Raw genomic sequence first — 14370 nt, 5'->3', positions numbered from 1 at the left:
TCCTAAAACCCATTGACCTCTACGTCTTCACACTTCTAGCGCAAGATCCCGTTCTAGTTTCGAATGATTACGATCAATGCTGTCTCTAATAATCAGGCTTAACTCAAAAGCTTGTGCTCTCTCTCGTTCAGTCACAGGAGCTGGCAGAAGCATGCATATGTCGGAAAGAGTCAAGGAAATCACGAGTCATATGTGAGCCATCCATCTCCTTCCTTTACATCTTAATCATCAACCTCTTTCAGTGCTTTCCTTGCAACACCTCTCTTAATTATCCTGATCATGCTCAGGTGCTCTGCTGGGTCTCGTGAGGCAGGCAGACATACAGCAGTTAGGCCCGAGCCTGGACAGAAGGCGTGCATGACCCATCTTTCTAGGGGCCACCTCCAATTCTAGATTCCTGTGGAGCTTTGCACTCTGGTGAGTCCCCCCTCCCTCCAGCCCCACACTCAGTCAGGTCTCCCTGTTGACTTCTCCTCCAGTGTCATTTCCCTCCCTCTGCACCCCAACTCAGCGTCAAGGGCAAATGAAGCCCTTCTGCCTTGACTGCTTTGGCCAATGCACCCTCCTGCCAAACCGGACTCCTCCCTGAGCCCACAGGGGCACCACCACCGTTACTTCTGGGCCTCTGCTCCTGCTCGCCTCCCAAAATGGGAATAACTTCTCCTCCACCAACTCAAATGTCACCCACCCTAAAAGTCTAGCTCAAATTTCAGTTCTTCCTCAGAATTCCCAGCCCTCAGTTTCCCCTCTTCTGAATGCCTATGGTACTTATTGTTTGGACTACACAGTCTGGCAGTTATAAAGCAAGTCTCCAATACATGATCATTCGCTTTTTACCAATGGCCTGTAGCTACTTGGGTGAATGCCCACCAGTCCTGCCCTGCTGCTCTGGGAGACGCCCAGCTCCCCTCTCAGCCAAGGACTCCCCTCCTTTCTGCAGGGAGAGGCAATGAATGCAGTGGTTAGGGGCATGGTCTCTGGAAGCGACTGCTGGGGCCAGCAGCCTAGTTCCCTCCTGCAGTCTACCACCTACGAGACTCTGGGCCTTGCCGTGCCTCAGTTTCCTCCTGTACAAAACAAGAATGGTAACAGCACCAACAGGAGAGGTTCTGTGGAAAGATGAAATAGGTCAAGTGGAAAACTTAGAACACTGCCCGAAATAGAGTAAACACTATAGAAGTGCTAGTTGTTATTAAGAATGCCACAATGTGGGCTTACCAACCTAAACAGACTAAACCTAAGCTGGTAACCTAATCATTTTTCTAAACACTCAAAACATTAGAGCTGGAGGAGCCCTTGAAACTCATGGGGTTCAGTCTCCTCTCACAGAGAACACTGTTGCACACGGGAGGGAAATGACCAGTCCTGAAGTCCCACAGCTGGGTAAGCTCAGACCATTATAAGAGTCAGGTCCCCTGTTTTGTTTTGCATTTTTTCCCCCCAAATATCTTAATGCAATTGTATCAATATTTCCAAGGGGAAAAAGTGTCTGTATTTCTAAGTAACCAAGTCACCAATGAACCTCTGTGACAAACCTGGTGAGTTGGGGATTGCCAGTATTAGCTAGGGTCAGCTGTTTGTTGTTCCAGGGGTGAGGTGTGTGGGAGAGGGAGTCTGGAGGACGGAGGGGGCTGGAGTGGCACTGTGAAAATCAGGGGACTAAGGAGATGGGTGGCTTCCCTGCTGGCTCAGCGGTAAAGAACCCACCTGCAATACAATGCAATGCAGGAGATGCCGGTTTGATCCCTGGGTCAGGAAGGTCCCCTGGAGAAGGATATGGCAACCCACCCCAATATTCTTGCCTGGGAAATCCCATGGTCAGAGGGGCCTGGAGGGCTACAGTCCATGGGGTCGAAGAAGAGTCGGACGCGACTGAGTCACTAAATGACAACAACCAAGGGGATGGGTGACCCCCTCCCTTCTCTGGACTCTAGCTGCCCCATGATTATGGAAATCAGATCCCCCCAAGTGAACTAGGAGCATGGGGGGCACAACGATTACACAATATACTCTAAGGCTCTAAGCCAATGCACAAGACCTGGCTCAGTACTGAAGAAGGCAGGCACTTGAATGAATGACTGACAAACTACAAACTTCCCTCAAGTCTCTACTCAAACGCTGCCTTTTCAGTGGCAGTCTACCTAGTCCACCCTATTTACAATGGCAACCCCCTGGACTGCTTTGTTTTTCTCCATAGTGCTTACTGCCCTCTAACATACCTCATACTTTACTACCCCGCCCCCCCTTACTCTGACTCTAGCAATAGCATGCCAGCTCCAAAGGGCAAGGACTTGATCTGTTTTGCTCAGCACTGTATTCTCTGTCCCTAGAACACTGCCTGGCACAGGGCACGCAGAGTGGGCATAGGTTTTGTTGACTGAATCAATAGAGGGTATCCGAGTTTCCTAATCAACCTTTCAACTTGGCTTTCAAAGCCCAAAGCATTGGCTGAAAAAGCAATAAACAAATTGTGGGTGTCTGTGTCAACGTGACACTAAAACCTATCAACTTTGGAACTACTATCATCCAAGAAAACGTCCAGAAGGTCGCTCAGGCCAAAATCTGTCCCTCAGGAATTCATTAGTGCCCCGCCCCCCAAGTTTTCACAGTAACGCTGGTTGATTAATTTAAATGGCTGCACCAGGTGAGGAGTATATGGGAACTCGCCTCTTTGCAACTTTTCTGTAAATCGAAAGTTATTCCAAAATATAAAGGTTACTAGAGAAAAAGGCATCCACGCGGATGGTGCTCCGGATTTGCCATGGATTTCTTGTACGCCAGAGGAGACCCGTCCTTTGCTACAGGGAGGGACTAGGCGCTTCAGAGGTTCCCTTCGACTGCCGCCACCTCGCGGGACCCGCCGCGCAAGGAGCCTCGGCGCGTCACCCGCACTCCCGGACCTTGGTCGCCGTCCCCGCGGGCTCCCGGCCCCTCATCCCCTCTCCGGGCCACGGGCGACACTCCCGCCCCCGACCCCGCGAACTCCTTTCGGGCCCCAGGCCGTGGCGCCAGGCTCCTCGGCGCTGCCCGACGGCCAAGGGAAGTGCGGCGACAAGTCGTCGTCCTCCGGCCCCGCCGCCCCGCCGCCCCGGCCGCTCGGGATCCCGGAAAGCCCGGTCGCCCCGGGTCCCCCAAACTCGAGCCGGGCGCGGGAGGCGCCTGCCGCCGCGGCCGCGGGATGTCCCGAAGAGGGCCCTCGACCCCGACTCCCGCCGCGGCCCTCGGCCCCAGGCGCCCCGGCGGGCCTCTCGGCCGCGATTCCCGCTGCCCCGGCCGCGGGACCGTACTCACCCGCGGGCGCAGCCACGCCGCCGCGGCCGGCGTAGAGCAGCAGCGCCCACAGCCCGCAGAGCCGCGCCGGCCGCTCCATGTAGCCCTCGCTCGGAGCCCGGCCGGGCTGCAGCCGCCGCAGTCTCCGCCTCTTTCGCTCCCTCTCCCACTTCCCGGCTCCGCCGCCCTGGAGGCTGGCGTGGGGGCCGGCGCAGACGGGAAGGGCCGTCCCGCCCACCGGCCGCAGGTAACCCCGGGGCCAGCGCCGGCGGAGGTTCCGGGCGCCCGCGGCTCCAGCAGGGGCTTCCGAGGGGCGACACCTGACCCCGTGGCAGCCGAGCCTCTGTCGCGCCCTGGCAGTTCGATCGCCGCCCAGGCAGAGCGGCCCCGACCCCGGCGCCACCGGGCTCGGTGCGAACGGTGTGCAGCCGCGAGGAACCCTGGACATGCCCAGCCGAGCACCCGAGCAGGGCCGGGCGGCCTCCAGGAAGGAGCCTTGAGCTGGCCTTCTGGAGTCTCAGCTTGCAGTCGCTGGCCTCTGAGCCCTTGTTTCCTAAAACTCTGACTCCAGGGTTAGAAATCCCAGGCCTGACTTCACAAGGTGCACTTGGAAGACCAAAGAGGGCACTTAGTGGGAGCTTGCTTTGTGAACGCGACGGAAGGTATATTTGAAAGCTGGTGATACATAATGCTAAGTTGATCATAGAAAGAAAGAAAAAAGCTACATTTTCAATATGAGAGACAGTGCCATACTGGGCTTCCCTGGTGGCTCAGTTGGTAAGAATCCCTCTGGAATGCAGGAGGCCCAGGTTCCATCCCTGGGTGGGAAGATCCTCTGGAGGAGGGCCTGCAACCCACTCCTGTATGCTTGCCTGGACACTCCCATGGACAGAGAAGCCTGGCGGGCTACAATTCATGGGGTCGCCAAGAGTCAGGCAGGACAGAGCCTCTGAGGACAACAGAGTACCATACTATGTCCTTGGATTTTTCCAAACTCACAGCCAACTTTCTACACACTTCTCTTCCATAGATATATATTGGGAGATGGAAGGTGAGCTGGAAATGTACACACTGAATAGGTTGAAATTGGGTGATTGTGAGGATTAAGGATGATGAGGATGGAGGAAGAACGCTTTAGTTTTCCTGTGGCTGCTGTAACAAATTATCACAAATTTAGTGGCTTTAAACCACCCATTTTACTTTATTCATATTAGAATTCTGTAGGTCAGAAGTCTCACTGGACTAAAATCAAGCTGTAGGCAGACCTGTGTTCCCTTCTGGAGGTTTTGAGGGTGAGTCCATTTCCCTGCCTTTCCCAGCTTCTAGAGACCGCTACGTGCCTTGACTGGTTCCTGCACCACTCAGACCTCTGCTTCCCTTGTCACATCTCTTTCTCTGACTCTGACCCTCCTGCCTTCCTTTTTCATTTGTAGGAATCCTTGTGATTTGATTGGACCCAGCAGCTATAGAGAAGCTAGTGGTTGGGGTAGGGGAATGGCAGGTACAAACTCCTGGGTGTTAGGTAGGTGGCAAGGAGGTATTCTACAACACAAGGAATATAGCCAACATTTTGTAAGAACTGTAAATGGAGTGTAATCTTTTAAAATTTGTGTACAAAATGTTTTTAGTGTAAAAGGGAAAAAATATATAGGACCTACCAGATAATCCATGATCATCTTCCTATCTCAAAATCATTAATTTCTATTAATAAAAGGCTACTGTATAGCACAGGAAACTCTACTCAATACTCTGTAGTGACCTATATGGGAATAGACTCTTAAAAAGGGTGGATATACGTATATGTGTAACTGACTCACTTTGCTGTACAGTAGAAACTAAAACAACATTGTAAATCACCTATATGTCAATAAAAATTAGTTTTTGAAAATCATTGATATAATCATACCTGCAAAGTCACTTTTGCCATAGAAGGTAACAAACATATGCACAGTTGTCTGGGATAAGGTCATGGAACCATTGGGAGGGGATTATTTTGTCATTGTGTGCTAGGTGCTTAGTTGTATTCAAGTCTGTGACCTCTTGGACTGTATCCATCCAGCCAGACTCCTCTATCTATGGAATTTTCCAGGCAAGAATACTGGAGAGGGTTCCCATTTTCTTCTCCAGGGGATCTTCCTGACCCAGGGATCAGACCCCTTGCTATTCTTTGGAAGTCTGCATTTAAATGGGCAAATCTTTCCTTTTCTCCTTTGCCTTTAGCTTCCCTTCTTTTCTCGGCTATTCTTCTCTCAGCTTTTCTCTCCTTTTCTCAGGGATTCTGTGCCTCATTGATCGGAGACGGCAGTGGCAACCCACTCCAGTACTCTTGCCTGGAGAATCCCAGGGACAGGGGAGCCTGGTGGGCTGCCATCTATGGGGTCGCACAGAGTTGGACACAACTGAAGCGACTTAGCAGCAGCAGCAGCTGTGCCTCATTGTTAGTCCAGGGCTAGACAGCATATTAAAAAGCAGTGACATTGCTTCGCCAACAAAGGTACTTCTAGTCAAAGCTTCAGTTTTTCCAGTAGTCATGTATGGGTGTGAGAAGTGGACTATAAAGAAAGCTGGGTGCCTAAGAATTGATGCCTTTGACCTGTGGTGTTGGAGAAGACTCTTGAGAGTCCCTTGAACTGCAAGGAGATCCAACCAGTCCAACCTAAAGGAAATCAGTCCTGAATATTCATTGTAAGGACTGATGTTGCATCTGAAACTCCAGTGCTTTGGCCACCTGATGCGAAGAACTGACTCTTTTGAAAAGACCCTGATGCTGGGAATGATTGAAGGTGGGAGGAGAAGGGGACGAGAGAGGAAGAGATGGTTATATGGCATCACTGATTCAATGGTCATGAGTTTGGGTAGGCTCCAGGAGTTGGTGATGGACAGGGAAGTCTGGTATGCTGCAGTCCATCGGTCGCAAAGAGTCAGAGCGACTGAACTGAACTGAACTTAGAGGTCACTTTGCTTATCAGGCTGTTGGACATTTGCTTCAGCAAGCAAGGAATGGAAGTCTCACTATTCACGTGGAAAGCACCAGGCTTGGGCAAGTGTGGGGGACCAGCAACACCTATCTTGATTTAGTTCCCCAGTGAAATGACACCATATCGCCCACAGCTCCTTACCTGGATTGCTCTTTCTGACTCTCTGCTACTTAAAGCAGCATGACTGCAGCTAGACCACGTTGTGCGTTGCATTCCTGGGGCTGGGCCGTGGCCTTGGGCTCTCTGGCCCAGCCTCCCCACTTCTAAGTCACAGAAGCCAAGGCCAGCACTTAACTCCTCTGCATCCTCACTTCCCAGGATGGTACCAAGCCTTGCAGATTTGATTCGGTTTGCTTCATGACACAGTGCATAGCTGATAGTTGTAAATGTTCCATGAGTGTTTGAGGAACAATTCTCCAATTATGGAGGCCAGTGTTCTGTGTGTTTGCATTATATCAAGTTTGTGGGTTGTGTTGGTCAAATCCATGCACTTGCTGAGTTTTTTCTGTTCTTTATGAACCCACAGTCACTGAGACATGTTACAATCTCCCACTATGATACTCTGATGGTGGATCTATCAAGCTCTCCTTACAATTGTGTTCCTTTTTGCTTTACAAAGATGTATTTTTGAAGCTATTTCATCAGAGGCATGCAAATCTAGAACTGTTATAGCTTCATAGTGAACCATCGAGGGCTTCCCCAATAGCTTAGTGATAAAGAATCTGCCTGCCAATGCAGCAGACACGGGTTCGACCCCTGGGTGGGAAGATCCCCTGGAGGAGGGCATGGCACCTCACTCCAGTATTCTTGTCTGGAGAATCCCATGGACAGAGGAGCCTGGTGAGCTACAGTCCAAAGGGTCACAAACAACTGGATATGACTGATGGATTGAGCACATAGAGAACCGAGTTATTAATCACTACGAAGTAGGTTTCAGTAATCTGTGAATGTTATTGGCCTCAGGTTCTGTTTTGGCTAATATTAGTGTAACTTCATAAGCTTTCTTTTGGTTAGTAGTGTGTACCTTGTACCTTTCCACACATCCTTACTCGCCTGTCTCTGCTATGTTTGAGATGTGCTCTTGGAAACAGCATAGAGTGCAAATCACTTTGTTTTCTATCCTATAGGCAATCACTGTCTTCTAACTGTAGAGGTTAGCTCTAGTATGTTTCAACTTATTTCTACCATCTGGTTTTGTGCTTTTTGTTCGTCCCATTTTTTCTGTTTCTTTTTCTCACCTCCTCTTTCGATTTCTTTAAATGTTGTGTGTGTGGCTGGGGGGCTCTTCATTGCAAGAGCATGTTTTATTTTTTTGTAAAATATGCATACCACAGGGTTTGTTGTCAGTATTGAATGAGATGAACAAAGTGACATGAAATGCTTATCCAGTGCCTAACACAGAGTAAGCCCTCCTAAATGGGAACTATTATTAGAAGTCCGAGTACTCTTTCATCTTTAGTGTTCCCTTGTATCTTGCGGTTCCGCTTCTGTTCTCCTTTCTGCTGACAATATCCCATTTGTTTAAGTTAAATTTATTTATTTTAATTGGAGGCTAATTACTTTACAATATTGTATTGGTTTTGTCATACATCAACATGTCATACATCAACATGAATCCACCACGGGTGTACACGTGTTCCTCATCCTGAATCACCTCCCTCCTCCCCCCCAACCCCGTACCATCCTTCTGGGTCATCCCAGTGCACCAGCACCAAGCATCCTGTATCATGCATCAAACCTGGACTGGTGATTCATTTCATATATGATATTTTACATGTTTCAATGCCATTCTCCCAAATCATCCCACCCTCGCCCTCCCCCACAGAGTCCAAAAGACTGTTCTATACATCTGTGTCTCTTTTGCTGTCTCGCATACAGGGTTATCATTATCATCTTTCTAAATTCCATATATATGCGTTAGTATACTGTATTGGTATTTTTCTTTCTGGCTTACTTCACTCTGTATAATCAGATCCAGTTTCATCCACCTCATTAGAACTGATTCAAAAGTTTCCTTTTTAATGGCTGAGTAATACTCCATTGTGTATATGTACCACCGCTTTCTTATCCATTCATCTGCTGATGGACATCTAGGTTGCTTCCATGTCCTGGCTATTATAAACAGTGCTGCGATGAACACTGGGGTACACATGTCTCTTTCAATTCTGGTTTCCTCAGTGTGTGTGCCCAGCAGTGGGATTGCTGGGTCATAAGGCAGTTCTGTTTCCAGTTTTTAAAGAATCTCCACACTGTTCTCCATAGTGGCTGTAATAGTTTGCATTCCCACCAACACTGTAAGAAGGTTCCCTAGGAAAAGATCATTTTAAAAGACATGTAGTTACTTCTAATCATCCTATCCTTGGCAACATAGAAAAAAGAAACAATCAGAAATAAAAAATGTTTCTTACAGGTTTCCAGTTGCCATGAGGAAGTGGGGTGGGGGAGGGAAGCATTGGGAGTTTGGGATTAGCAAATGCAAACTATTATATATACCATGAATACATAACAAGGTCCTACTGCATAGCACAAAAAGCCATTTTCAGCATCCCATAATAAACTGTGTGGTAAAGAATATGAAAAAATATATGTGTGTGTGTATACTGAATCACTTTACTATACAGCAGAAATTAACACAACATTGGAAATCAATCACATTTCAATAATATTTTAAAAAATCTAAAATACTTCTTAAATTCCAGCAAATGAATAAAATCAAAATGGGATTGGCTTTCCCCTTTCTTTACAAGGGAGGCATGACATCAAAGAGTGATTTGCCTAATGTCTCTTGCTCCCACCAGGACAAGGTGACTGTCATCCTACAGACGGGGTGAACTCCAGGGATGTTTGGCCACTGGTCCGCTTTCCAGGGAAGAATGCTGCTGCTGTACAATGAAGCACTGAAACTGTAGACAGGACAGAGGACTAGAAACTGAGAAGCAATGCCTCAGCTGTCTTGGGCAGATTACCTGAGTTCTAGAGAGAGTTCCAGGAAAACATCTATTTCTGCTTTATTGACTATGCCAAAGCCTTTTCTGTGTGAATCACAATAAACTGTGGAAAAATTTTGAAAGAGATGGGAATACCAGACCACCTGACCTGCCTCTTGAGAAATCTGTATGCAGGTCAGGAAGCAACAGTTAGAACTGGACATGGAACAACAGACTGGTCCAAATAGGAAAAGGAGTACGTCAAGGCTGTATATTGTCACCCTGCTTATTTAACTTCTATGCAGAGTACATCATGAGAAGCGCTGGACTGGAAGAAGCACAAGCTGGAATCAAGAGTGTCGGGAGAAATAGAAATAACCTCAGATATGCGGATGACACCACCCTTATAGCAGAAAGTGAAGAGGAACTAAGAAGCCTCTTGATGAAAGTGAAAGGGAAGAGTGAAAAATTTGGCTTAAAGCTCAACATTCAGAAAACGAAGATCATGGCATCTGGTCCCATCACTTCATGGGAAATAGATGGGGAAACAGTGGAAACAGTGTCAGACTTTATTTTTGGGGGGCTCCAAAATCACTGCGGATGGTGACTGCAGCCATGAAATGAAAAGACACTTACTCCTTGGAAGAAAAGTTATGAGCAACCTAGATAGCATATGCAAAAGCAGAGACATTACTTTGCCAACTAAGGTCCATCTAGTCAAGGCTATGGTTTCTTCCAGTAGTCATGTATGGATGTGAGAGTTGGACTGTGAAGAAGGCTGAGCGCTGAAGAATTGATGCTTTTGAACTGTGGTGCTGGAGTAGACTCTTGAGAGTCCCTTGGACTGCAAGGAGATCCAATCAGTCCATTCTGAAGATCAGCTCTGGGATTTCTTTGGAAGAAATGATGCTAAAGCTGAAACTCCAGTACTTTGGCCACCTCATGCGAAGAACTTACTCATTGGAAAAGACTCTGATGCTGGGAGGAATTGGGGGCAGGAGAAGAAGAGGACGACAGAGGATGAGATGGCTGGATGGCATCACGGACTCGATGGACGTGAGTCTGAGGGAACTCCGGGAGTTGGTGATGGACAGGGAGGCCTGGCGTGCTGTGATTCATGGGGTCGCAAAGAGTCGGACACGACTGAGCGACTGAAGTGAACTGAACTGAGCCACCTGAAGATGTCATGGCCCCTAACCAAGCCAGATCTGAGTGTCTCAGTCTGGAGATCCCTGGAGATAAGGGCCCGACCTTGGCCAGGCAGTCCCTGAGGTTAGACAGAGCCATCTTGTACTCAGGAGCTCTCTCCCATTCTCTGCTTCATATTCCGTTTCACATGCACTAGATTACAGAGCATCATTTCCCCTCTCCTCCCAGGCCACCTCATGAAACACTGGCAGTCATTAACAGATTTTTTTCTGCAGTGCCAGCTGTAGGAAGAAGCAAATGCTTCTTTAGCATATCCTTCACACTGTGAGGAACGTAACCTGGGAGGGACATGTACTTCTGCTTACCATAGTCATAGAGGATCTTTCTTTGCAGTCTTCAATTTTGTTTAACTGTCCATGTCAGGAAGCCACGTGGTCAAGTGGTGTAAATATGGACAAAGATCTCACATGGTGTACGTATCGAAGAAGAAGTGGGACAGATCCAAGATGCGTTCAGGAAGTGAGTCCTGTAGGACTTGCCCAGTTAGTCGTGGGAAGGAAGGACCGTGAGGATTCTAGACCAACCAAATCCAGCCCATTTATTTCTGTATGACCCACGACCTAAGAATGGATTTTACATTTTTCAATAGCTGGGAACAAATCAAAAGGATCCTATCATTGTGGAACCTATGAAAATTATGTGAAAACTTTTTAGTGCACCTAATTGAAAATTGATTGGAACACAGCCCCACCCACTTGCTACATGCTGTCTAATGACTGCTTTCATTCTGCAACGGCAGGGCTGACTAGTTGCGACAGAGGCCGTATGGCTGGCCAAGCCCCAAACAGTTCCCATTTGGCTTTATACGGAAAATGTACACTGACCTAGGTGACTCGTGGGTTCCTGGCCTGGGTAACTGGATGGGAGATATTGTCATCACTGAGACGGGAAACACAGGAAGAAGAGCAGGTGTTCAGGGAAGAGCAGGAGGTCAGGTGGGGGCATGGTGATCCTGAAGTACCCATGGGTCTCCAAGGGGAGAAGCCCAGCAAGCAGCTGGGTATAGATTCTAGAGCTTAGGAGAGAGGCTGCAGCTGGACGCCAAGCCAGGGAATCTTGACACCCTTCCGGTTCTACCTACCGAAGTAAACATGCGAAACCCCATAGTCTTCTTCCCACTCTGGGTAAGGAGCTGAGAGTTCCAGGTTTGTTCTCAGGGCCAGTGTTTGCTTTAGCCATAAAGCTGACATTTCTTTTAGAACCCTAAAGATGTGGCAAGGTGCAGGTGAAGGTGAGATGGCTTTTGAGAATTGATTTGAGAATTGGAATGATCTTCGGTTTAGTCTCCAGTCTTCCTAGGATTTTAAGGCCTGTTCTTGTTTACAGTGGGCTTCCCGGATGGCTTGGTGGGTAAAGAATTGACCTGCAATGCAGGAGACACAAGAGACTCAGGTTTGATTCCTGGAGGAGGGCGTGGCACCCCATTCCAGTATTCTTGCCTGGAGAAGCCCATGGACAGAGGAGCCTGGTGGGCTACAGTCCATGGGGTCGCAAAGTATCTGAGACGACTGGTGATACCTGGTGAGCACACATGCACACACTTGTCGAAATTACAGCTGCATGATGAGGGAGGACATAGGTGGATCTTTTGAGTTTGTTGTCCTAGGTTGTACTTTGGCAGAGAGGGGAAAAGCAAACCAAAATGTAGCATTTTTCTATTCCTGAATTCAGATTCCTTCGGAAAACCACTGCATTTTTACTATATAAAAATAACATTAGAATATTAGTGAAAGTGAAAGTGAAGTCACCCAGTCGTGTCCGACTCTTTGCGACCCCGTGGACTGTAGCCCACCAGGCTCCTCCGCCCATGGGATTCTCCAGGCAAGAATACTGGAGTGGGTTGCCATTACTCAGCCATAAAAAAGAAGAAATTAATGCCATTTGCAGGAACATGAATGGACTTAGAGATTGTCATATTGAGTGAAGTAAGGAAGACAAACATCATATGATACTGCTTATATGTGAAATCTAAAAAAAAATGGTACAAATGAATTCATTTGCAAAACAGAAATAGAGTCACATAGCAAAAGAGACACAGATGTATAGAACAGTCTGTTGGACTCTGTGGGACAGGGAAAGGGTGGGATGATTTGGGAGAATGGCATTGAAACATGTATAATATCATATGTGAAATGAATCACCAGTCCAGGTTCGATGCATGATACAGGGTGCTTAAGGCTGGTGCACTGGGAAGACCCAAAGGGATGGTAAGGGGAGGGAGGTAGGTTCAGGATGGGAAACACGTGTATACCCGTGGCAGATTCATGATGATGTATGGCAAAACCAATACAATATTGTAAAGTAATTAGCCTCTGATTAAAATAAATAAATTTATATTTTTAAAAGGGTAAAAAAAAAGAAATAGAGTCATAGGTGTAGAAAACAGATTTCTGGTTACTAGGGGGAAACTGGTGTTAGGGAGGGATAAATTTCGAACATTAGGATTGACACGTATAGACTACTATGTATATGTATATGTATAACTAATGAGAACCTACTGTATAGCAACAGGGAACTCTACTCAATGCTCTGTGATGACCTAAATGGGAAGGAAATCCAAAAGAGAAGGGATATATGTATACATATAGCTGATCCACTTTGCTGTACACCAGAAATTGACAAAGCATTATAAAGCAACTGTACTCCAATAAAAAAATTTTTAATGAAAAAAAATGTCGATTCCTCTGGACACCACTTATTTCATTGATTTGAACTGTTGCCTAAGTCCGACGTACTTAGGAAGCTTTGGTAACAGAGACAGAAGTGGGTGATCCAAGGGCCTGGAAAAAGAGGCTGGGTACCGTCTAGCAATTGCCTTCCGATGTCAGGGAACTGAAGCTTTCCTCCTCCTTCCTTGCTTCCTCATCATTTTATTCTCCTGCCTCTGTCCTCTTTTTTCCCTGATTCATCTCCATGTGGTGGTTCAGAGTGTGAATTTCTACACTAGATTCCCTGGGTTCAGATTCTAGCTGACTACTTATTGATGGTGTGATCTCAAACAACTTATCTAGCTTCACTGTGCCTCAGCTTCCCCAGTCATAAGGAGGTGGGTGATATTAGTAATTGCCTCACAAAGTTGCAGTGAGTATAAAGTGAGCTCGTGTATGCAAAGCTCACCTGTAGACCAAGTGCCAGATTAGAAATGAGGGTCAGGAGGCCCACTCCCACTTGTGGTATGCAGGTACGTGTGTGTGCACCTGCTAAGTTGCTTCAGTTGTGTCTAACTCTTTGTGAACCTATGGACTGTAGCCTGCCAGGCTCCTCTGTCCACAGGATTGTACAGGCAAGGAAACTGGAGTGGGTTGCCATGGATTCCTTGCCCTCCTCCAAGGAATCTTCCCGGCCCAGGAATGGAAGCCGCGACTCTTACGTATCCTACATTGGCAGGCAGGTTCTTTACCACTACCATCCTGGGAAACCCAGTATGCAAGGACACAAGAGGGTAACAGTTGTGGCTGAGGGTAAAAAAGTCCCTAGTAGGAAAGAGATCTCCCAGTGAATTTACTGATGGGATGACCAGCAAAAGGGTCCTTGAGGACAAACCAGCTTGTGGAGCAGCTTTCAGGGAGTTCAGTGAGGCACGTGGTAGGGGTACTCTGCACTCCTGACCTTAGAGGCCAGGTACATGTTTGTTGTGGGTGGCTGCCTGGGCACAGTAGGGTGTTGCGCAGCACCCCAGGTCTCTAGCCCACTTCCCAAAATGTCTCCAGTCATTGCCAGATGTCTTGGCATTGATCCTGCCCAATGATCAATCCCAATTAAGAACCACAGTTCTAAGATGTAAGGGACCAGACAACAAAGGAATACCCAAAGAAGTGAGCATGTGTGAGGTCGGCCAGCAGGTGATGGTGGGGAAGCTCAGGGTCTATACACTCATACCTGCATACCACAAGCAGGAGCGGGCAGCCTCACCCTTATTTCTAACCTGGCAGTTGGTCTACAGGCAGGCTATGTTTGGAATCTGAGGATGCTCAAGGTCTGCCTCA

The 14370-nt window shown here is 47.7% G+C and overlaps 1 protein-coding gene across 1 annotated transcript in view; it reads right to left on the bottom strand.

Annotated features, from left to right (window-relative positions):
* The window catches only part of LOC138071585 (dedicator of cytokinesis protein 11-like), a 153320-nt gene that overhangs the window by 43587 nt on the left and 95363 nt on the right, over positions 1 to 14370 (bottom strand). Inside the window, exons 9-10 of the mRNA XM_068963100.1 lie at positions 5030 to 5044; positions 3033 to 3064 (exon numbers count right to left, since the gene is read on the bottom strand). Coding sequence (XP_068819201.1) covers positions 3033 to 3064; positions 5030 to 5044 — 47 coding nt within the window. The remainder of the gene's footprint in view (positions 1 to 3032; positions 3065 to 5029; positions 5045 to 14370) is intronic.

This window comes from Capricornis sumatraensis, chromosome X (genome assembly GCF_032405125.1).
Source record: "Capricornis sumatraensis isolate serow.1 chromosome X, serow.2, whole genome shotgun sequence".
Classification (NCBI taxonomy): Eukaryota; Metazoa; Chordata; class Mammalia; order Artiodactyla; family Bovidae; genus Capricornis; species Capricornis sumatraensis.
Note: the sequence above shows the minus strand (reverse complement) of the source record. Positions and strands in the feature narration are given on the sequence as shown.